Below are 22,371 nucleotides of genomic sequence, written 5' to 3'. Positions count from 1 at the left end.
CCACAATTCTCGGGTACCGGGCGATACTCCGGCCTTGACCAGCAGGAAGGCATCGAGGTTCATCCCGGCACACGAGAAGATGACCCTATTATCACCGACTACTCGCACACGAGCAAAGTGCCGCCAAGCCAGAATCCAGACTTGACTCCTGAGTTTTCCCACACTCGTCCGGCATCGGGCTCACCTGAAGAAAGGAGATGATAAGTTCTTGTCCCTTTCAAAAACAATCAGCACATAGCATTACGAGCAAGAAGTGAACCTAAATGATGCACTGCTTGTTCCACGGCCTTTCATACGTCTACTTCCTCATATTACCCATTCTGCATTCTTTCCTTCTTTCCTCTTAAGAGCAAATAAAATGGCATCGGGGCCATAGCATATTAATCTCATCTTAATATTCTTTTTTTTTTTCCTGGACGGTTACAGCTAAGCTCGTTAGTTTTCAACATTACCATCTCTGGATTCATCGCCCTCAGGCCTCCTTTCTTCACCTCTCACCTCAGATTAGAATCCTCCGGGTCCTTCTTCCTTTTCTCCACACCCACTCGCTTCCACGTTGCTGAGAGTTCCCAGCATGGGTCTTACTAGGCAGAGTCCAAGCCGACCCCTTGGTCCTATGAACGCTCACTTCCTCACCTTCTGCCCTCCCTTCTTTACGTTTGTTTCATTATACGCTGAGTTGCTTGCTGTTTTTAATAAATCTGCATGGCGTCAAGGACAGTTTACCATTCACTTATCCTCGTTATACATCTTTTTTGTTGTTCTACTTCATGTATATATTTTCCCACCACTTAGGAGGTATCTTGTTCCCTCTCTCTAAACAATATCCTTTTTTCCTGGGGAGGGTGGTTTTACCTCGTTCTTTCTTCCTGGTCTATCTAGCTTCCATGGAGAGAAGCTCAATCTTGAATATAATAGATTCTGATCGTGGCCTTCCATATGCATCTTCAAGTCCGTGTACAACAAGTTGTAGCCAGGCCCTTGTTAAGAATTTACCGTAAGCTTCAAGGATGTCAATTGAACCAGTGGTATGATTGCTTTTGCAGCGATGCTTCGTGTTTATCATTAAAGTACATGCGGGAGAGTGAAGTAAGAAAAACCATCTATCAAGATGGTGATTGAATGGCTTAAAAAGAAAAAGAAGGTGAAAAAAGAAGAAGCACCCTTTGCTGCCACAAGTGATGTCATGATTGATATGTGGCACTTAGGAATCCCAGATGGCAGCCTTTGCCTTCTCAGCCTCCTCACGCTTCTGCTCCTCAGCAAGTTTCTCCTTCTCACGGCGTTTCTTCTCATTTGAAATCACGGTGCGGTCGTAGGCTTTCTGTGCCTCAGATCTTGGTGCACGCACCCCCAAGGCGCTGGCAATCATCCTGTTGGCGACAGCAGCCTGCTTCTCCGGGCGTTTGGAGTAGGTAGACGAGGCGTGTGAGGCGTTGCTGGTGGTAGAACGGCAGCTAGACTGGCGGGAGATATTCGGGGTTGGCGGTGGCGCGCGGATTCCATGCTGAAGGGGAGGAGCCTGAGAATCAACGGAGAGTGCGGGAGAGTAGCTGCGCGGTGCGGTGATGGTAGTCTCAGCGTCGCTGTCTTGTTCTTCTTCCTCTTCTTCGGAGGAGAGGTCTTCATCTTCCCATGATTCAGCGATCTTGTTCAGTCGGACACCACCGCGGGGAGTGGCAGTGGGCTGGCCGGGAGAAGAGTTGGTACTAGAAGCTGTTCTCCCTTGTTAGCTACAGCTTACATCTTCCGCCATAAAGCTAGTCTCAGGGTATAACGCGTGATGGACTTGTTATAGAGAAGATGAGAGACTAACCTGGACGACTTTCGGCCATCTTTACGCTGCTTTTTATATATCTTGATGGCGGAAGTCGGAAGATACAGGCTTGGTGAAGTGGGAGTTGCTAGAGAAAAAGGAGAAGAAGAGAAGAAGACAAAAGAGAGAGTTGAAGATGTTTATATAGTGAGACTTTTCCTTCCACCCAGCTGTCACTCTATATCTCTGTCCTCTTCCTGTCCTTCACTTCTCTTCACCGTCCTGCAGTGTTGCTCACTCACTATCAACCATAAGATAAGAAGTTAACTACTTAAGATACTCTGATGTCATCCTAGGCACACGTATTTTGACTAGCAAGCATTAGTTAATATCATTGCACAGCCGTAAGACCATAGAAAAAGGGGGGAATGAGAAGCCCTGCAGAAGTCTCAAGGGTCGCCTGCAGCATCCATGTCAGTGACTTGTGAAGAAGAGCTTCATCTTTTTGCATCTTGATGGCTGCAAGCTTCAACAGTTATTGGCCAGGATGGAGTCTTGTCACCGCAGAGAGCCGGCAGGTTCAAAAGCAATATACTCGTTTTTTTGGCTGTAGAGATGCTATTATCAGTACTACCTCGGCCTTGGAGCCCTGCTTCTGATGCTCTTTTATCTAGATAACATACCGGACTGTCTCCAGTGCAAGAGTGCGGTTTATCTCTTTACTAGTGGAAGAAGTTGAGCCTGTGGGGTTTCATCTTCCACACTTTTATCCGGGTAGTATCATGTTTGCTTTTACCGAGTGTCTGCTCTTTTTTCGTGGCTGGCTCTGCATGTATTTATGTTGAGAGTATCTGCCGTAGCTATTCGACTTATCAAGCTTCAAGATGGCCCTCGGCTGGAGACACGGTCTCAGTGCTGTCCGTCGGCCCTTTCAGCGTCTGTCCTGCTCGACACTTCACAGATTCTCGACAAGATGCCAGTCCTATGAAGATACGTTGCCGAATCTCAAGATAGGATCTCATACCAGAGTTCTCTTCCAGGGGTTTACCGGTGCGTTCTGTTTGGGTTTCTCATCTAGATAACTGGTTAGGACTAACATGTTTATAGGTAAACAGGTACAGAAGTCACCTCTACGGTATCTACATGCAGTGGCTGATCCAGAGCATAGGCGACGGCCAACGTCAAGGAATCACTTGCATGGGGAACGAAGATTGTGGGAGGAGTAAAGCCTGGTGTTGAGGGTGAACATCTGGGACTTCCCATCTTCCCGTCTGTTCGGGTAGTAAGTTATTATATTTATATATGCCACGATGCACGAGCTGACAATACCAACAGGCACAAGAGACGACAAGACCAGATGCTTCGGCAGTATATGTACCCGGAAACCAAACGGCCAAAGCTATAGAAGAAGCTCTCGAGGCAGAGATCCCCCTTATCGTTGCTGTTGCAGAACATGTCCCCATCCACGACATGCTAAGGGTCTGTCATATACAAGTACCTCACTTCTCATTACTGACGGTATCATAGATACACTCCATGCTCAAAACACAGTCTAAATCACGCCTCGTCGGCCCAAACTGCCCGGGAATCATATCAGCCATTGGGAAATGTCGAATTGGCTTCCAACCCCTTCCATGCTTTGCTCCGGGGAATGTTGGGATTGTGGCCAAGTCAGGCACACTCGGCTATGAGACTGTTGCCTCTACGACGAGGGCTGGGTTAGGGCAGAGTCTGTGCATCGGTATGGGTGGTGATGTTCTTGCCGGTACTGACTTTGTGGATGCGCTAAGGGTGTTTGAGCATGATGATGATACGCATGGCATTATCATTGTTGGCGAAATAGGGGGTGAGGCGGAGATGGAGGCTGCAGAGTGGATTACCAGGTATAGAAGCAGGAATGCAGAGGCAAAGTATGCATCTATCTATTTCCTAGCATATAGGACATGGCTAATACACGGTATAGACCGATAATGGCACTGGTCGGCGGTATTGAAGCTCCGCCGGGACGGGTGATGGGCCATGCAGGTGCGTGGACGGGAGCAGGGGAGCCAGATGCCAGAACGAAGATACGGGCATTGCAGTCCGCCGGCGTGGTTATGGTCGACCATCCTGAGAAATTTGGCGAGGGTATGAAGACGTTGTTGGCTGGTGCGGGTAGAAGGTCTATATCGGTATGTCTTCCTTTTTTATAACTCAATCGAATACCGGCTGATGAATAGAATGCAGATATCATCTAGGACCATTCAGCAACGAGCGTCATATCACACCTTTTCCAGAAGAAATCCAATAACCCCTCAACCGCATAGATTCTCATCATCTCAAAGGAGAAGTTTATACATCAAATCTTCTGATGCATTCAACTTATTGAAAGAGCAGAATATCTCCATCCCCAGCTCCAAGGGGCCGGCTGAATTCACCCTTGCTCTCGCCATAGATCGTAAATCATGCGGCCCCTGCATAAATATCAGCAGTGGTGCAAATGGCAACACTCACAAGTTTCCATTCAACTATCACACTCGCAATTTCGACATTGCATCTATAGCGGATACCCTCGACTTTGCCAAATATCATCCATCAGCTACCAAATCATTGGAAGATCTATTGCACAAGCTGATGAACATCTTCGTATCCAAGGAAGCCTTCCTTCTGGAGGTGAAAGTCAGGCTGACACAAGACACAAATGATGTACATGTTCTTGATGCGCGGTTCGGGTTCGATGACGCTGCATACCGTAGCTCAGGCAGACAAGGTGATATCCACGCACTGAGAAATAAGGCAGACGAGGTGCCAGCTGAAGTCGAGGCAGAGAAAGACGGTATAGTCTATATCACGTATGTCTACCTTGTGATGTATATCGGACATCAAACACTAACAGACGGATAATAGTCTTCCTGGAGAAGGCCATATAGGGACACTGGGTAGGCAATAGTCAACCTGTTATAATATATGCCTTGATGCACTGACACGTTATAGTAAACGGTGCCGGCCTAGCGATGAATACTGTCGACGCCCTCACCCTCCACGGCGGAAGCTGCGCCAACTTCCTCGACACAGGCGGCAAGGCCACCGCAGAAACAGTCAAGTCATCCTTCCGTGTCATCCTATCTGACACACGAGTAAAGAGCATCTTCGTGAACATCTTCGGAGGCCTGACGCGATGTGATATGATCGCCGAGGGTATCATCATGGCCTTCCGCGACCTGGGTATGAAAGTGCCTGTTGTAGTCAGGCTAAGAGGAACAAACGAGCAGCTTGGTCAAAAGATGGTCTGTCTCTCTTTTCTTCTTTATGCTCCTTGCATCCCTTTATGTCTATGGAGCTGTACTGATGTTGGTCTAGATAGCGGAGAGCGGCCTTCCCCTCCATGCCTTTGACTCTTTTGAGCACGCAGCAAAGAAAGCCATCAGTTTATCCCAGGAATCTCGATAGACAATCCATCACCATCATAGATATAACTCCTAAAATATAAAACGGTAGATAGAGAGTATAAAAAATGAGCAAAAAAACGAGGGACGTGGGACTCGAACCCACAATCTTAGCTTAGCTTACTACTCGCTGTGAATTAAAGTAGGAGAGCTACGCATTACCCTTCTGCCAGCCCCTCTACGCTAAGTAAGGGGGCGCCCTCTCCCGCCTCTTACCTTGGCCGCTTCGCCTCACCATCTCCCGATATCACCATCGAAACACGGATACATAAGTACTCCGTATATTATACATATACATAGAGAGAGAGTGTGTGTGCGTGTGAGTTTGTTCTATGAAAACGTTGAGTGAAAGTCTCGGACTCGCCGCGGACCTCGGCATCTCCAGCCAGCTTAACTAATAACCAACCAGTTTTTTGCGGTGGGCCGGCGGAATCATTTACTCAAGTGAACCAGCATCGTTACCAGCATTAATTAGTTCCTAGCTAAAAGCTGCTGCCTGGAGACGTTGGGGATTAGTGGATAAGCTCAATTTCTGCGGCAATGCTGGAATCGCGGCTCTCCCGGCCTTCCGCGCTCAACATGGCTCGTATGGCAATCGGAATAAGGCATAACTATTCCATGTCGCCTTCAAGATACCAGCTGCTTCGGCGGGTACCTGCTTCTGTCAGGTTGCTCCGGGCTCCAGCTAGGTCTTATTCGTCTGGTTAGTGTTGACGTATAGTCTCCCTGGGCACCGGCGCATTTCTATGCCGGAAAACTTTGCTATATCTATATTTATATATGAATACTTACCTCTGCTTCCTCAGCTCAGAGCCAGAGTGCCTTTCAAGAACCTCCTCCTCCGACATATAGAAAACGGTCTCTGTTTGGTCGTATACTTGGTTTCTCGGCCATAGCCATCAGCTCTTTCTTTCTCGGCATAATAACCAACCCGGACGTTTTCAAAATGCATTCCTCCATCGTCTCTATACCGTCTGATGAGGAGACCAACTCCCTCTACACGCCGCCGGACGAGGTGTCCAAGGAGATCAATGACTTCATCAACACACATCCCCTATCTGTTTCTCTAAGAGCAGACCCCAGATACACCGAATCTCGACCACACATGAAATACCCTGCTGAACTGCGCTCGCACAGCTTAACGGGTGGCACTCTCTCAGGACCCGGCCGCATTGTCGTACCGCCATTCGCATGGAACACGGAGGACGGCAGCTCATTCGTCTCGATATTCTACCTTGGCTCCGACCTCAGTGGCCACCCCGGTATAGTCCACGGTGGACTGTTGGCTACTTTACTTGACGAGGGGCTGGCAAGAACGTGTTTCTCCGTTTTGCCGAACAAGGTTGGTGTTACGGCCAATTTGAATATTGACTACCGTAGTCCTGCACCGGCAGGCTCGTTCTTCGTCATGCGAGCGAAGACAACCAAGGTCGATGGGCGCAAGGCGTGGGTTGAGGGCTGGATTGAGAGTCTGCCTGATGATGGCTCTGAGCCTACAAAGTATGTTGAGGCAAAGGCCTTGTTCATAGAGCCGAAAAATGCTGCGGTATGTTCGGTTGACTTACCCTCTTTCCCCATGTTCTTATGCTAATATTATTCTTGACAGCTCATCCCCCGCCTTTACAAGGTTACCTGATCAACTAGTTCATGTCCTTTTTGCATATATACACTTAGATATTCGCCGGCGACTCGTCTTTATTTACCTTCTTTTCTGTACGGTCTTATGTTTGAAAGATATGCCTATACTTGTGTTAGATGTTGGTACCTCGGCGAAGATAGATTTATGCCACTTAGACTTGTTTAATACCAATACATGCATTATATCTGTGAATAATAAATAATATCATCCTTCCCTTCAGTTTAATATGTAGAACTTGCTTGATAGTCGTGGTGGAGCCAGGCTCGAAGCCTTATTGGTCCTTTGGCCGCAGCTCTTTCACCTTAAATCCATCTAACAACATAACAGACTATCATCACCACCTCCCACTACTCAACCAGCTCTTCCCTGGCCGAAGGACGGACGGCATCTACAAAACGAGCATTCATATATCCCCCTAGCCTACCTTATGACCGCACTCGCAGCTGTATAACCGCCACACCGAACACCTCGTTTCAAACGTCACCATGTCCAAGCAAGCAAGATACATCCTCCTTTCGCTGCCAAATTCCATCTCCCCTTCACACCACCGCGACGATACTCTGGAAACCATACGCTCAACAGTCGCGGATAACGGCAATGTAGCTCCCTTTACCGTACCGGAGTTCAAGATCGGGACGCTAGATGCCTTGGTGCAACAGGCAGATGAATTGGGTAAAGTAGAAGGTCTCTGTGAGAATGTCGTTAGCAAGGTGGGAGATGTGCTTTCGAGCGTGCTGGAAGGCGATGAGGCGCAGATATCGAGAATGAAGATGGTTAATGAGAGTGCGTTGCTCCCTTCACATTGGACGAGTGGGGTATTATTCGAGAAGTTTTGGCTGATAAGGATGAAATAAGGGCCGTTGGATCAATACTTGCAGTCCTTTTCGTGGAATAAGGTCAAATACAGAGCTGACAAGTCGTTGGCGGAGTTGATTGATTTGCTACAGAAGGTATTTTGCCGAAGTTATCTATGCAAGAGCTCAATGATAGCTAATATATCTCCCAGGAAATCACGAGTATTGATAATGATGTACGAGCAAAATTCACCCAGTACAACGGTGTAAAGTCGAACCTGGCTGGTCTACAACGAAAGCAAACGTTTGTCATCCCTACAACTTCCGTATATCATCAGACTTGATACTCACGTCTTCTGTAGAGGAAATCTCTCCACCAAATCACTTGCCTCAGTTGTCGATCCTAGCCTCCTGGTGCAAGACTCTGAGTACCTAGAAACTCACCTCATTGCGCTCCCTAGCCGAGATGCTAAGGATTTCCTACGTGTCTATGAAACACTTTCACCTATGGTCGTGCCACGATCTTCTGTACTGATAGCCTCTGATGAAGACTATACTCTTTATGGCGTGACAACATTCAAGAAGCACAGTGCCGAATTCATCCACAAGTGCCGTGAGAACCGATGGACGCCAAGAGAATACAAGTACGTCGAAGACGGAGGAGAAGAGGAGCGTAAAGAGATCGATCAAGTTGCCGGTGACGCTAAGAGGCTGTGGGGTGAAGCTTTGAGGCTTGGAAAGACAGGATGGGGTGAAGCTGTGATGGTATGGGTACACATTCTTGCGCTGAGAATGTTCGTTGAGACTGTACTGAGGTACGGGTTGCCGCTGGACTTTACATCCGTCTTGATCAAGGTACGACTTCATCTTTTTGCACTGGATTTCTTTATATGTATTAAACTAACAGCCTTCAACTAGAGCACGGGTAAAAACGCTAAAAAGATCAAGGATACACTCGACTCGGCGTATTCTTACCTGGGTGGTAATGCGTTTACTCGGGACAAGAAGGGTCGGGTTCGGAAGGACGATCCGAACGAGATGCAACAAGTGGGTGTTCCCGACACGGCTGCCGAATATACAGCTTTTGTATATTATGAGTTCGAGGTTGAGTAGTTATCTTGGGCTCACAGTATATACTACTTTGTTATTCTTTTTACTTTGGTCTACATATCTTTACTCCTATGGGGTATTTTTACGTTATTTGTGTGGAATTTTTAGGCTCTTTTGACCGCAGACATTAGAATTGGATGAAAGGTGGTTAATAATAACCAGCAGTTTTGCTATTTTCTTACCTCGTTTTATTTTATTATTGGACGGACGAAGATTGTTGTACTCCGTACTTTTTTTCCCGCCTCCGGATAATCCACCTTTTTATCTATGGTAAAAGAACCGCTCAACCACAGGTCCTGGCAAAGAACCAGAACCCCCAGCAAATAGCAAATGGCTCGATATAGTTGAATATACTTGGTACCGGGTTTTGATAGTCCAATCCGGTTACAAAAACCTCATCAAGGATAGAGCAACTAGAAAGATGGTCGTTTTATCCAAGAGCAGGATAAAACAGATTGAGAGCAGAAGACTCCACAAATCGAAAGTCGATATAGGGTATAGTCCCCTCCTTGTCAGAAAGCTGTTATCTGATCCTCAAACTGAGCCGCTGACCGACATATCTTCAGGCGAAACACGTTTGGCTGTCACCAAGATCATCGCCAATCACGGCCAATCAGCCGTGGCAGAGGCAGGTTCATGATTAGCAAACCTATGGGTCTAGAATTTATGTACTTCCCTAGCTCCATCGCTCGGCGGAGCCAATGCCCAGGCAGGCAATCAGGATGCTTAGAAATATTTGGGTCCAGGGCCATATGAATTAATAACTCACTTGGCTAGACGGCTTTTGAGAGCAAATTGGCCACATATACGACAGCTTATATACGGGGAGCGATGAAGGAACAGTTTCAGCCTGTAACAAGGTTACACAGGTTACAAGACGGTATGCCGAGTCGGGATCTTTGTTATCGACCCCCAGCGTTGAAGAATGATGATGGCGATACCCTGAAGATGTCTACTTTGTAGGCGAAGCAATGAAGAATCGATTGACAGACAGCATACTGGTATTCGGATACATATATCGGGCCATAACTCAGATGCTAATTTGGTTGAGGGAAAGAAAACTTATCGCTGTTGAGTTCCATGGTTCCGAACGAACCCTTGGAGGGGCGTTTCATCTACCAAACTCTGCAACGTGCTGCGCTTCTTATCTTCAGCCGATGCACGAACTATTCAGGACCCGATCTGAACCGTTGTTCTTGCGGTCAATCGTCTTGTAATCTTACCCCGGGAACCGGGATCCCCCCCTTACTACCCGTCGCCGAGTTTATCCCCCCCACATCTCGAGGAACCAGGCTGATATAAATCTCGACATCTCCGGCTCTGGAAGGAGAATATTTTCATTCTTCATACCTCGTTCACGTCCACTGTCAAACAACCTAGGAATCACAACATTCAGTCATAATGGCCGAGTAAGTGGAACACAGGTTTTAATAGAATAGTAACAGAGAAGCTAACTCTTCGCAGTAACATCGTTCAGCACGACTCCGACTTGACTCGTCTGACTCGTGCAGCAGCCCGTGGTCAGCATGGATTCACTCTTTGGTTCACCGGTATTTCTGGTTCTGGAAAGTCTACTATCGCCGTTGCGCTGGAGCACGAGCTCGTCGAGAAGCGTAAACTCGCCGCTTTCCGACTTGATGGAGATAACATCCGCGCCGGTCTCAATAAAGGCCTAGGTTTCACACCGCAAGATCGAACGGAAAACATTCGACGTATCGGCGAGGTCGCCAAGCTCTTCGCCGACAGTGGTGCTATTGCTATCACTTCCTTCATTTCGCCATACGCAGCAGACAGAGATGCCGCTCGTAAACTACACGACCTCTCACCAGCTGAGAAAGAAAGTGGAGAAACTCCTCTGCCATTCATTGAGGTTTACATAGATGTTCCACTTGAGGTCGCTATGGACAGAGACATTAAGGGGCTCTATGGAATGGCAGATAAAGGATTGATCCAAAATTTCACTGGTGTAAGCAGTACCAGCACGAAACCACAAGGAGGGAAATCTGGTTCAGGATATGAACCCCCTGAAAATCCCGAATTACACATCAAAAATGATAACAGTATGGAGATCCCGGATGCCGTTAAGACCATTATTGAGTACCTCGAAAAGAGAGGATTACTCGATAGTCCACCAGATATTGAGACCGCGAAAGCTGAGTCTGCCAAGCTCGTGGAGGCCGGCCAGGCTTTGAAGGAAGCTCGACTTGTTAAAGAGCAGGCCGAAAGCGCGGAGGCTCTTAAAGCCGCCGAAGCCGCCGCAACGGCCACAGCTGCCAAGGCTGCTGAAGCTGCAACTGCCGCCGAAGAAGCGAGCGCCAAAGCTGCCGAAGCTGTCAAAGCCGCCGAAGTTGCCGAAGCCCTCAAAAATGCCACGGCTGCTGAAGCTGCCGAAGCTGCTAAGGTTCTCCAGGCCGCCCAACTTAAAGCCTTCAAAGCTGATGGGGTTATCAAGGCCTTTAAGGGTGCCCAAGCCGCCAGAGCCGCGAAAGCAGAAGCAGAAGACACAAAAACCGCTAATTAGGCTGCTTATCTCATTTCTCACGTTTTCATCGCCCTCTTTCCCTCGTCGTTTGTTAAGATATCCTCCCAGGCCTTTAGGGTATGGAATTGTCATGAGTTGCGAATATAGATAGATTTGGATTTTATTTTATACTAGTTGTATCTGAAACGAACTTCTAGAACAAGCATTGCATGTAATTATTGAATCTACAGTCTTCCTCTTTAATACGGATGTGGAGAGAATATACACAGAAGATCCATTTATCACGAGCTAATCTACTAGAAATTTGCTATATTATCTACTCAATCGCCGCGTGGACTAAGCACAGCTTTAATTATTACGACGTGCAACGTTTCCCTCAATCAGATGAAGTGCCGAATACCAATAGTATCATATACCAGCAGATATTGACAAATGTTAGGGAAATGAGTATTACTCTATTTGACTGCTTATAGAATATATTGTGGTGGCGGTGACGGTCAGCCTGCATGATATGATTGATCTGCACAGAGACTACGGAATTCCTATCAGCTTACCGAGCTGTTTTCTATACATGAAAACTGATTAAAGACAAGAAAAAAATGATAGGGAATTAGGTGTCTTATTTTCCGTACCAGCTCGCTAGATTTACTGTCGCAAAAGAAGTGAGGAACAAAGTTATAAAACAGTTAAACAGACAGAGCAAAAGAGAAAAAAATGGTCTATACTTAACCCCTGTAAAACTTGGATTCAATCCATGGCATAGGGGTGACGGTGGCTTTGCGGAGCTTCTTGCGGACAAGAATACCAACTTCCGTTCCCTTCTTGTGCAGCCCTTGTTTAATGTATCCCATGGCGATGTTCTTGCCGCCGAGAGTTGGACTGGGGAGGCCAGAGGTTACCACTCCAACTTCGGTCTTACCATCTGCGAGGTCGACAATGACTGCTCCCTCACGAGCAGGTGCGCCGTCTTCAACGGTAAAGCCTACTCGTCGTCGAGTGAGTGTCTTGGCGGGGGAGGCGAGCTGTGGGAGGATAGTGGAAGCCCCGTTGAACTTGGATAATGGGGACGATGGGTCCCGTCGGTCTTTGCCAACGACCCAACCAAGACCAGCAACGGGTGGGGTCTCAGCGAGAGATATGTCATGGCCGTAGAGGCACATCCCAGCTTCCAAGCGGAGAGAATCGCGAGCAGCTAGACCTGCGAGTTTGACATCTGGGTTGGAAATGAGAAGTTCGGCTACGCGGCGAGGTAGATTGGCATCTTGTTCAGTGGGAATAGAGATTTCAAATCCATCTTCGCCAGTGTAACCCGTTCTAGAAATCAGGAGGCGTGATGGAGTACTTGATCCGTCGGGGAAGGTTAAATGGAGCTGACGACATTGACCAAAGTAGAGAGTTGACAGGTCAGTCTCGGCGGAAGTTTCTTTCTTGATCAGGGATTGCAGTGCGTTCGCACTTGCGGGGCCCTGAAGGGCGATTAGAGCCCTGCTGTCGAGGATAGACCAGCTTATGATCGAGTCACGCTTGGAGGGATCCTGAGTGTTTCTGAAAGCCTCAATTTCCTTGGTCAGAAACTCCAGGTCTTCCTTGCGTCGGCCAGCGTTTGTCACAAAGTAGAAAGACTCGGGTCCAAGTCGGGTGACCACAGTGTCATCGACAATTCCGCCAGTACTCTCATCCAAAAGGCAAGAGAGGGTAGAATGGTTATCCTTTAGCGAGTCAAGGGAGGCAGGAGTAATCTTCATCAATAGATCTCGTGCGCCGGGCCCGATAATGTGATGTTGTACCCTAGTGAATCACTCAGGTTAGTATTCCACTGTAAGAAATCAACAGAACAAACGAGCACTAATAGTAAGTTGATTCTAATATACTTACATGTGGCTCACGTCAAACAAACTGGACTTCTCTCGGGTCCACTTGTGACTCTCAACATGGCTCAGGTCGCCGTATTGTAGGGGCATAGAATACCCCGCGAACGGGACCATCTTCCCTTTATGCTCAATATGGAAGTCATAGAACTGCGTTTTCTTGATATCTGATTCAGCCGTAGAAGAGCTGGAAGCATATCTCAAGCCCGATAGTTTTCCTGCTACAAGGTTGGTACTCAATGGCTGCCGGCATCTCACAGTCGGAGCTCCGTGAACCTGACGGTAATGCCGACTCAATTGAGCGCCGTAGATAGCTCCATTCCAGCATCTGGAGCTCACTCTGGATGGGAGGAAGCCACCTCTGGCGAATTGAGGTACTCTTGCGACTGGTTTCATCGCGAACATTGGTATCCGACCTTCAAGAATATGTGCAAGACGAAGTTCGGCAACAAGAATGAAGTCGGAGAACGTTCGGAAAAGTGACGGGGAACTTTTTTATAGCCGGTCACGTGGAGATACGCCGGCTAAGAGCCTTTTTCGGCCGATTACCTAATGAACAGGTCACGGGACTTTTTATTTCCAGACATAAACAAAACTTTTCATCTTGATCTCACTTCAAAGACACCAGAACTCCTAACGTCCTCCAACTCTTCCTTCAATCATCTTTTGCATTTAATTACCCTTTATTGAAAGCAGAGATCCTCCATTTATATGATTTCACAAAGAGAAACAATATGCCAAATACCCCATAATTCTTGGCTCCGCGAACAACCAGCCTTGACTATAGAAAAAGAATCCCAGGAACCTTTATAATCCATTGTCCTTACAGGAAAATGCGCTACCAACCTTTCCACTTTGGTAGTTGAGTATAACACTATCAACAGACGCCTAGTTGGGTTGTTAGTTGTTTGTCAGCTTCAAGTACTGCGATTGAATCGACTCACATAAGTTCCAGGACCAAGGAATAACAATCCAACTCCGATAAGGAAGATATTCACACCCCATCCGATCCATCCTCTCATGGTACGGGGTTTTTCTGGTTTTGCCGCCTCGTCTTCCGATTGCATTCGTAGATAGGCCACTCCCCAAAAAATAAACCCAAAGAAAGAGTCAAAGAGTGAGCTCATTATGGACAGAAGGTCGGTGAAGAATGGAATCACTTCTGCAACAATGAATGCTAGTATCCAAACCACTGCCAAGATACCAGCCCACGCAGACCAGCCCACCAGCGTGTGATCTGTCTTGTGACGGGTGTTGTCAAATAGGCGGAAAAAGATAAACCGTGCAGAAACCGACGCGTAGAGGACCCCGAGGAAAATCAGTGTAGGTACCATGAATGAGAATGCAATCTTTTTGTAAATTTCGTTGCTGAGAGAACCAAATGCTGGTGCAGTCATGTATTGAGTGCCGGTGAAGACATAAACCACCGCACCCACGATACTGAACACAATTATCTCAGCAATAGTGACCGCCCAAAGCGCTTTGCTGAAATCTTTCGGGTTTCGCATCTCTGCGATGAAGCTTGGAAGCGTGATTTGGCCAATGAAGGTGTAGCTGATGTTCAAGAAAGCTGTCATACCCGCCATAAAGGTCGTTCCAGGAAGAGGAAAAGCCGTTACAATAGGCTCACCCCCCATTATCTTGCCATCAGGGCCTTTATGGCTGGGGTCAGGGTTATACTTGGCCGGATGGGCCTCAAGACCGGCAAATACCATCGAGAGGAGCACTGAAATAAATGTGAAAAAAGCCGACAGGGTCGCAAGTTTGGAGAGTGTGTTGAAAGTTCTTGGGATGGAGCAAAAGAAAGATATGATAGCCGTCACTGCAACGAATAGAACGGTACAGGCGCTGTGGTTCGTCATCGTGTTTAAGTACTGAGCACCTACTAAGCAATGCAAGGCCTACAAAGATACATTAGTGGTAAAGGATTGAAGGACTTGGAAAGGAGGACAAACTTGGATGAAGGTATTGTTGAGGAGAAACATTATGGCCGTGAGGTACCAAGCTGCCCTAGAGCCCCAGAATAGCCGCTGACCGATGTCACAGATGTCCCGTACGTCTGGATGGCGAAGACAGTATTTCCTTTAAAGGATTCAGTGGTTAGTATAACCGTCTTCGTCTTCTCTTATGAATAGCACTCACCAAATGATCAAAGAAGTATATAGTACCATGCCAGCGACCACAACCGTAAGTATCAAACCCGGAACCAGACCAAGGACCGAGTAGGAATATGGAAATGACATAATGGCTAAGCAGATGTACTCTGAAAAGAGCAGTGCTGCAGTCTAATCCATACGCACACTGCGATTAGCAGTCTGACCATATGGGTAAAAGGTGGATAATTGTATGGTATGATTATCGTGGAAACGGCAAGGAAGGGAGTTCAAAATTGAACTAACCTTCTGCCAGCTGCAAGTCCTATACTTTATAGCATGGTCCGCTTCCATTTCAACCTGCTTGCTCACGCTCATGGCGGAGCTGGTGTCGTCTTCTGTGCTGAAGGTTTCATCTTCAATAACTCCTTCATAGCCGCCGCGAGTTATATTTTGAGAGGCTTTGCTTCCATGTGTAGGTAACGGAGAAGTATCGACCATTGTCAGATCTTTGCCGACACCATGTTCAAGATCTAGCGCCATTTAATAGATCTGATAGAACGCTTCCAGCGTACGGGAGCAGGAAGAGCGGTAGCGGCAATTCTTCGATCGACTGATGACATGTACGTCTATTTCTTAAATATAACTGAAGGGTGCACTTTCTGTTTTCAGAGAGTCCGGGTGTTGGAGGTATTAGGTTTGAGCGTCTGCCTTTCTAGAGGTATAAATATCGGGATTTCTAGGTTACTGAAATATATATATGTGAAAAGAATTCAAGTGGAATATCCATCAGATTATATAAATGGAGACGGCTATCCCCTCGCTCCAACATGACGTCGTATATGCAGTATTAAGGCGGAAGAGAAAAACCTAAATCCCTGTAAACAGTGGACACGGCCTTGCCTCCCACCCACATCTCAATCTCCTCAGGCATATTTTATGGTGTTAGCGTATCCGTTGCATCCTTCGAGTTGTTACATAAGAATAGGATTCCGGCTTGGCATAAACTTGACATGCAACTCGATGATGTCATATTAACCGAAGTCGGTTTAGCATGACGGCGTCCCCGTTTCTCAAGCGCCAAGCGCCCAGCCCAGAGAAGCTTAACATCTTGACCAAGTAGTTTATTATCACCACAGTATCGAATGCCCAAGTGTTATGCTAATGCGCCCGCTTAGTTGATATCTGCTCGGCTGATCCTGCGTACGAAGAATATACCTTCCACCCTAATACGTAATTTTTCACTTGACCGCATTAGATATAATGGCTGGGTGGTTTCAATCACTTATGCACCTAGCAAGCGTATATTTATTATTTCGGAACCATATTTCCTTCTTGGACCTCCGTCTTAACTGCATACGTCACCTCTATATGTGTAAAAGAGCAATGATGGCGTTTGGTAGTCCTTTTTAATAGCTCTTGTCCACTGTGTCTTATCTCTTTTGGAATCACTACCATTGTACAAGACTAGAAGGCGCAGTTCCCCAACTCATTCGGAAATATATAATAGCCACCGGGTCCCCTATCTTAGTCTCTACACCATTTCATCACCGATTGTATCTTTGAAACAACTGCACCCTTTTTCAGCGTGATATAGGCGTTCCTAGCCCCTGCACGCAATGACACCCGGATTCTTTTCGCAGCCTATGCTATCACATCCTCTCTTTTGGATAAACAGCTACTCTACCCTTACAATTATCCTACCCACCCGTTATTAGACGTATTCACCTTAATATCACGAAGGCCACAATAGTATCTACGCATGCGGCTACCGAATAAAGCTTGTCCAAGCAATCTGCTAGGGAACTGCAATGAGGCCTGCAGCGGGGAAGAGAAGGGACCTTGCCAATTATCTGGGCCAAAGTGGACTATAAGTCAACAAAATCAGCACCTAATAGCGCCTGCGAGAAGGCAATGACTAGAAATGATGCCGCAGGGATGAACGCCAGATTCAAAAGGAAGTAATTAGAATAATTATGCAGGAATAAAGTGAGCTGAGTCGCAGTATAGTGTAGTAACCGAGGGAGAAAATTATAGCAACATTTAGCCACTCTCTTCTGTAGTGGCGTAGACTATCCCGAGTACATGGTAGGCAAAGGGTAGATACTTGGGAGGGAATTATTAAGGGAGATAGCGGTGCTAGAGAGCACGTTTATACTATCGGTATAGATTAAAATAACAATAAAGAGAATAAAGATGTAAAAGTGGGCGGTGAGTGTAGGCTAATGAATACGTGAGCCTCCATTTACAATTATCATACGTTTACTTAATTTTGACTATTGAAGTCGAAGATTTAGCTTTCCGCAGTATCAATTTTGTTTGTCAGCCTTCAAACTTGAAAGTGCGTTGAAAGGTACGTTGGCTAGGAGATAAATATTCCTCGAGTTAGATATAAATATCTCTTTTGTATCCACATATTCGTTTGTAAAAGTTATATAGATGATTCATCTTCTGCGGGTACTTCCTTCTTTCCGTAGCCGGGTCTGCAACCTTTTTTCTTCATTAACTCAGCAATCTCAACTCTTCCATGATTTAAAGCAAAATCTAATGGGGTGAGTCCATCACTTGTTTCTGGGTTCAATTCCAATCCTTCCGCTGTAAATACCATATCAAACATTCGTCTAACACCCTGGGCTGCCGCCATATGAAAAGAAGTCCATCCAATGATTGTTTTGGCATTTACATTTGCCCCCTTCTCAAGAAGCAACCTAGTTGCTTCGAAAGAATCAGGATGCCTTGTACGCGCAACCGAAAGTAGCAGTGCTGTAAGGCCTTCATCATCTGGTATATCCACCTTTATTTCTTCCCTGGAGAGTAGCAGTTTCATCATCTGAAGGTCGCAGTGCTCCGCTGCTTGTACCAGTGGATTCCCATCATTACCTCCTGCGTTTATGTCCACACCATAGTCATTTATAAGTAATTCAGCCACCTCTCGATCCTGCATTTTTGCTGCCCAGCAGAGTGGTGTATTATCGATGGGGCCTTCTGCATTCAAGTCCAGTCTCCCTGTATCTGCCAATAGTTTAACTATTGACTTATTTTTCCTCCTTATCGCCAATATTAGTGCTGTATTCCCTCTTTCATCTGCGATGCCCACATCCACTCCTTCTATATCTACCAGAATTCTAACCATCTCCTCATTCTCAAGCCTTACTGCACTTTGTAGTACAGTTAACCCATTTCTATCCTTTAAATTCATGTTCACTCTTCCTATGTTCCCTAATGTTTCAATCATTTTCTTATCTTTTCTTTTTACCGCCAAAAAGAGCGGCACATCATCCAGGATATCACTTGAATTCACATCTACTCCCTTTTCCTTCCCCAAGATTTCAACCACTTTATAGTGCCCGGACTGTGCTGCGTTAAAAAATGGTGTTCTTCCCATAGTATCTCTACTATCTGGCTCTATCTCTTTGTAGGATAGTAGTAATTTTACCACTTCGTCATGCCCGTTGCATGCAGCCCAAGATAATGCTGATTTGCCGTCTTTGTCCGTTAAATTTGGCCTAATCCTTCTGTCTGCTAGTAGGAACCTCACCACACTAATATGGCCATTCCCCGCCGCATAGGATAGTGGCGTCCTTGAAATATCATCTGTGGAGTCTACTATTACCCCTTGTTCGGTCAATAGTAAATTAACAACATCGCTGTGTCCATTCATTGCGGCCAAGGAAAGGGGTGACCTTAAATGATTATCCAGAAATTCAACTTCCACTCCTTCAATAGATAGTAATAGTTCAACAGCCTCTCTATGCCCATTCTCTGCCGCGATAGATAGTGGCGTCTTACCATCGTTATCTTTCAATTTTGGATCAACCCTTCTATCGTTTAGAAGTTTTTTCATAATGGTGACATGCCCATAACTTGCTGCATAGAATAAAGGCATTCGGTGAAATCTATCAGCAATATTTGGAAGCGCTCCTTTCGCTAGAAGATAATCACATGAGTTGATATCTCCCCTCTCTACAGCATATGATATTGCGCTGCGATTGTCTGTACCGTTCCATTCAAAGGCAGCCCCGTAGTCTACTAGAGATTTAACAACGGGACTCCAACCATGCTGTGTCGCAAATGAAAGAGATTTCCCTCCTCTTACCCCATCTTCAATGGCAGACTCTTTATCTAGAAGATATAACGTATCATCTAACTGATAATCACGAATTGCCTGGAAGAGGAGGATTCCTTTCTGTTTGCTTCTGGTTGTTGTGTTATGATCAACATTTTCGAGGCTAATGTTTTGAACTGGCTTCCCTCGATCGTTTAGCATTGACCTTAACGTTTCTATCCGGCTTTCGAAGCCCCCCACCCTATCTCTAAACTTAGAATAGACAATGCGGATGACAGCTATGCCATAGGAGTTGACTACGTCGGCAAGAGTGAAAGGGGCCTTTCCGTCTTCATTTCCCCTTCTGTCCGACCGTCCTCCTAATTCCGTAATCTCTTCCTGTTTAGGATTGTCTCTTGCAATTAATAAGATTTTTTCCAGCTCATTAAGAGTAGATTTGTTGAGAATCGTAATGATACCGTTTAGGCAAAATTCGATTTCCCCACTTAGCATAGCTTTGCGGTAACACTCGCACAAGGAGAGTGTCAGAAGGCGCTGGTGGTTGAGCAGCTCTTCCTTTGTCTGATATTTTTCTTCTTTCGAGGTCATCTTGGGCTGTTGGCTATGGGACAGTGCCCACGATAGTAGTTTTTCGGCTTCTTCCCACCTCTCTTCACTTATGTATATATCTGCCGCTTCCTTAGCAGTAGACAAGGCCTCTATAATCAAAGGTAATTTTCCTTGAAGTATGAGAGCGGGGAATATACATGTAAAAGCATCTCCTACTGACCCCAAACCGCTTTCCATGAAAGAATTTTGAATTTTGGAGATATTTGTATTTGCAAGGCCGATACCGTCACTCCTTTGAACATCTGTTTTTCCACCGATAGACTTGATGGCATGTACTATTGAGGAGAAAAATAAGGAATAGATTTCCTGAGCACACATGATTGGCAATGATCTTGTGTCAGCTGCAATCTCCAAAACTGTACAGCTTGTATGGTACTTTAAAAGAACATTATTCCGGCCAAAGAGCGGGCGTGTTTGTTGGTTCAGTTCGATATCCGTTTCCTCTATGCTAGAGCTTCCACCCTCACGCCAGAGGTTAAAGTCAGCCGTGGGGTCTTTCCCGGTAGCAGAATGCGGTTTTACCGAAAGTATACGCTTTAAAGGTGTCTGCATCTTTGTGCCCATACTTCGAAGTGACCATAACCACAAACCAAGGACAGCTTCCAGTTCAGATTCATTGACGCGCCATACTCCTCCAGAGTGCCCGTTTTTATCAATTTCACGAGTCAGTGAGAGGTATATGTTTCCATTGGTATTGTCTTCTCCCAAATTACACTGGATCGCCCAGAACAAAGTAAACGCCGAGCTCCATCCTTTCTCCAAGCGGATATCGGTGGTAGAGATTACGTGCATTGTGGACTCAATAGCCATCGCCAATATTCGTGCGGCGTTTCGGACACTGACAAGTTTCTCATCCCAACCATCACTCAACCGGGCAAGCCGAGCTCTATACATAAAGGCCTTTGCAAATCCATCCTGCACCCCCGTGACTTTGTCTAGGGCCAATTTTGATTGAACAGCAGCTCGCCATCTTTCCGGTACCAATTTAATATTAGATTGCCATGCTTTGTCTACCTCCAAGCAGGAATCCCACCAATCTTCAGGCTGCTGGTATTCGCTGGTGTTACCTTGTTGTCTTATGGATTCACCGCGGTCTAACCGAAAGCCAGATAATATACAATTGCCGGCATGAACCACAAACATCCTCCTAAACTCGGTGCGTTCATCTGGAAAGGGCTGGTTCCCCATGGAGGAGGTCGGGCCAAGCAGTTTCCATCCTATTTCGGAGATATCTGCTGTATGGTATGGAGCGGGTGAAACTGTCCACTCCGGTTTGAATTCAGGCTCAGCATCATTTGGTTTAGGTTCAGATCCAAGATTAAGTGCGAGCCAATCCAGCTCATGCCCCTTGTAAAGGTCAGGTTTATGTGCTAGAGAAACTTCCTCCTCGCTTATCCTATTTGCGCGGAGCATGGAGCGCACCACACTCATCACAAGAGTGACTCCCAGCTGGGCAACTGCCACAGACGAATGACAGGCTCTGAGGCCGAGAAATTGTAGTAAGAAACCGACTGATGTACAAGTGATACCACTCCACACCCAGATCCCATTGCGTTCGTTCTTCCCTATCTTCCAGGAGGTGATGTATCGGGGTGAATCCACCTTTTGGGTGGGTGTATGCAAATGAGTCGAACGCCTGATCGCCGACAAACTGAGTGCCTGGTTGGACCCAGTACACTTGGGACGCAGAGCGCTCTTTTGATCCATCTTTCTTGATTTTCCTTGTAAAAACTCGCTCCTTGGTGCTGCTTTCAATCAAAGACGCGCAAAGAGCAGCTCCAGAGCATAAGAAAAAGGTGCCAATAACAGTCAACGGAACGGCATAGGCGTCTTGTAGGTCTTTTTTCACATCATTAAATTTATACCTAGCAATAGCAGCCCAGACCAGTACACTTGACTGCAGAAGAATCCCAAGTATAGCAGCTGCGGTAAACCAAAGCCTTGTGCCTTGTTTTATCCCTACGTTTAGGGAAAGATTTGGATTTATTGCAAAGTCTCGCTCTGTATCGGCATCATCTGACATAGACTCTTTCTCTTCATCTCTGGCGGGTTTGCCGATTTCTTCCCACTCTTGTTTATCCTTTTTCAGGTAATCTTTAAAGGAGTAAATTCCAGCGGTGGCTTGAGCATTGGGTCCTTTTTGATAAAAGTCGTCATTTGTGGCGTTCGGGTCGAGAACAATTTCTAGAAGCTTTGGGCGGCCAAAAACCCGGGCGATGCCTCCGTTGTTATAAAGCTCACAGACTTCTCGACTGGTAGACGAGCAAAGCTCGGCTTCAGCATTGCCAGCTCCCTCTTGAGCTCGTCCGATGAAGGCTCTGAGGGATGGTGTTCCACAGACACGGATTGCTGATACGACTATAGTTATGATGCCCAAAGGTGCCATCGAAAAGATGATGATATCTGTCATGTTCAAACATTCACTCAGGTATTGTTTCGTAGGTGCCTCTCCGAATAGCGAAATGAGCGGCGCTAGATCAGTAGCTAGATTGTTGGAGAACTCGCTCCACCAGTCGTTCGCCATTTTCA

General features: G+C 46.4%; 8 protein-coding genes and 1 non-coding gene across 9 annotated transcripts; 4 read left to right on the top strand and 5 right to left on the bottom strand.

The window, feature by feature from the left end:
- Positions 1 to 1,204: 1,204 nt before the first annotated feature.
- On the bottom strand, positions 1,205 to 1,835 carry MCYG_01568 (conserved hypothetical protein; the record flags this gene model as incomplete). Its single annotated transcript, XM_002848588.1, has 3 exons — positions 1,205 to 1,687; positions 1,745 to 1,788; positions 1,817 to 1,835. The coding sequence occupies 3 exons, from the start codon at positions 1,833 to 1,835 to the stop codon at positions 1,205 to 1,207; spliced, it is 546 nt and encodes a 181-aa protein (XP_002848634.1).
- An 805-nt stretch (positions 1,836 to 2,640) lies between these two features.
- Positions 2,641 to 5,185, top strand: MCYG_01567 (succinyl-CoA ligase alpha-chain; the record flags this gene model as incomplete). The annotated part of the gene is made up of 9 exons (XM_002848587.1): positions 2,641 to 2,806; positions 2,864 to 2,871; positions 2,925 to 3,038; positions 3,092 to 3,235; positions 3,284 to 3,666; positions 3,720 to 3,927; positions 3,983 to 4,571; positions 4,730 to 5,022; positions 5,096 to 5,185. The coding sequence occupies 9 exons, from the start codon at positions 2,641 to 2,643 to the stop codon at positions 5,183 to 5,185; spliced, it is 1,995 nt and encodes a 664-aa protein (XP_002848633.1).
- A 77-nt stretch (positions 5,186 to 5,262) lies between these two features.
- On the bottom strand, positions 5,263 to 5,360 carry MCYG_10520. Its single transcript has one exon. It is a non-coding gene; the product is annotated as a tRNA-Arg (tRNA).
- Positions 5,361 to 5,760: 400 nt separating this feature from the next.
- MCYG_01566 (thioesterase family protein) lies at positions 5,761 to 6,817 on the top strand (the record flags this gene model as incomplete). The annotated part of the gene is made up of 3 exons (XM_002848586.1): positions 5,761 to 5,884; positions 5,988 to 6,727; positions 6,788 to 6,817. The coding sequence occupies 3 exons, from the start codon at positions 5,761 to 5,763 to the stop codon at positions 6,815 to 6,817; spliced, it is 894 nt and encodes a 297-aa protein (XP_002848632.1).
- A 393-nt stretch (positions 6,818 to 7,210) lies between these two features.
- Positions 7,211 to 8,727, top strand: MCYG_01565 (vacuolar ATP synthase subunit C 1-A; the record flags this gene model as incomplete). Its single annotated transcript, XM_002848585.1, has 5 exons — positions 7,211 to 7,603; positions 7,676 to 7,770; positions 7,827 to 7,918; positions 7,977 to 8,469; positions 8,533 to 8,727. The coding sequence occupies 5 exons, from the start codon at positions 7,306 to 7,308 to the stop codon at positions 8,725 to 8,727; spliced, it is 1,173 nt and encodes a 390-aa protein (XP_002848631.1).
- Positions 8,728 to 10,125: 1,398 nt separating this feature from the next.
- Positions 10,126 to 11,245, top strand: MCYG_01564 (adenylyl-sulfate kinase; the record flags this gene model as incomplete). The annotated part of the gene is made up of 2 exons (XM_002848584.1): positions 10,126 to 10,133; positions 10,189 to 11,245. The coding sequence occupies 2 exons, from the start codon at positions 10,126 to 10,128 to the stop codon at positions 11,243 to 11,245; spliced, it is 1,065 nt and encodes a 354-aa protein (XP_002848630.1).
- A 686-nt stretch (positions 11,246 to 11,931) lies between these two features.
- On the bottom strand, positions 11,932 to 13,470 carry MCYG_01563 (aminomethyltransferase; the record flags this gene model as incomplete). The annotated part of the gene is made up of 2 exons (XM_002848583.1): positions 11,932 to 12,994; positions 13,082 to 13,470. The coding sequence occupies 2 exons, from the start codon at positions 13,468 to 13,470 to the stop codon at positions 11,932 to 11,934; spliced, it is 1,452 nt and encodes a 483-aa protein (XP_002848629.1).
- Positions 13,471 to 13,750: 280 nt separating this feature from the next.
- On the bottom strand, positions 13,751 to 15,710 carry MCYG_01562 (neutral amino acid permease; the record flags this gene model as incomplete). The annotated part of the gene is made up of 6 exons (XM_002848582.1): positions 13,751 to 13,855; positions 13,921 to 13,962; positions 14,019 to 14,975; positions 15,030 to 15,156; positions 15,217 to 15,359; positions 15,474 to 15,710. The coding sequence occupies 6 exons, from the start codon at positions 15,708 to 15,710 to the stop codon at positions 13,751 to 13,753; spliced, it is 1,611 nt and encodes a 536-aa protein (XP_002848628.1).
- A 1,888-nt stretch (positions 15,711 to 17,598) lies between these two features.
- On the bottom strand, positions 17,599 to 22,366 carry MCYG_01561 (pfs; the record flags this gene model as incomplete). Its single annotated transcript, XM_002848581.1, has 5 exons — positions 17,599 to 18,173; positions 18,322 to 18,349; positions 18,424 to 19,034; positions 19,167 to 21,353; positions 21,382 to 22,366. The coding sequence occupies 5 exons, from the start codon at positions 22,364 to 22,366 to the stop codon at positions 17,599 to 17,601; spliced, it is 4,386 nt and encodes a 1,461-aa protein (XP_002848627.1).
- Positions 22,367 to 22,371: the final 5 nt, after the last annotated feature.

Source organism: Microsporum canis, genomic scaffold, assembly GCF_000151145.1.
Source record: "Microsporum canis CBS 113480 supercont1.2 genomic scaffold, whole genome shotgun sequence".
Taxonomy (NCBI): domain Eukaryota; kingdom Fungi; phylum Ascomycota; class Eurotiomycetes; order Onygenales; family Arthrodermataceae; genus Microsporum; species Microsporum canis.
The sequence above is the reverse complement of the archived record's forward strand: the minus strand, read 5'-3'. Positions and strand labels throughout refer to the sequence as shown.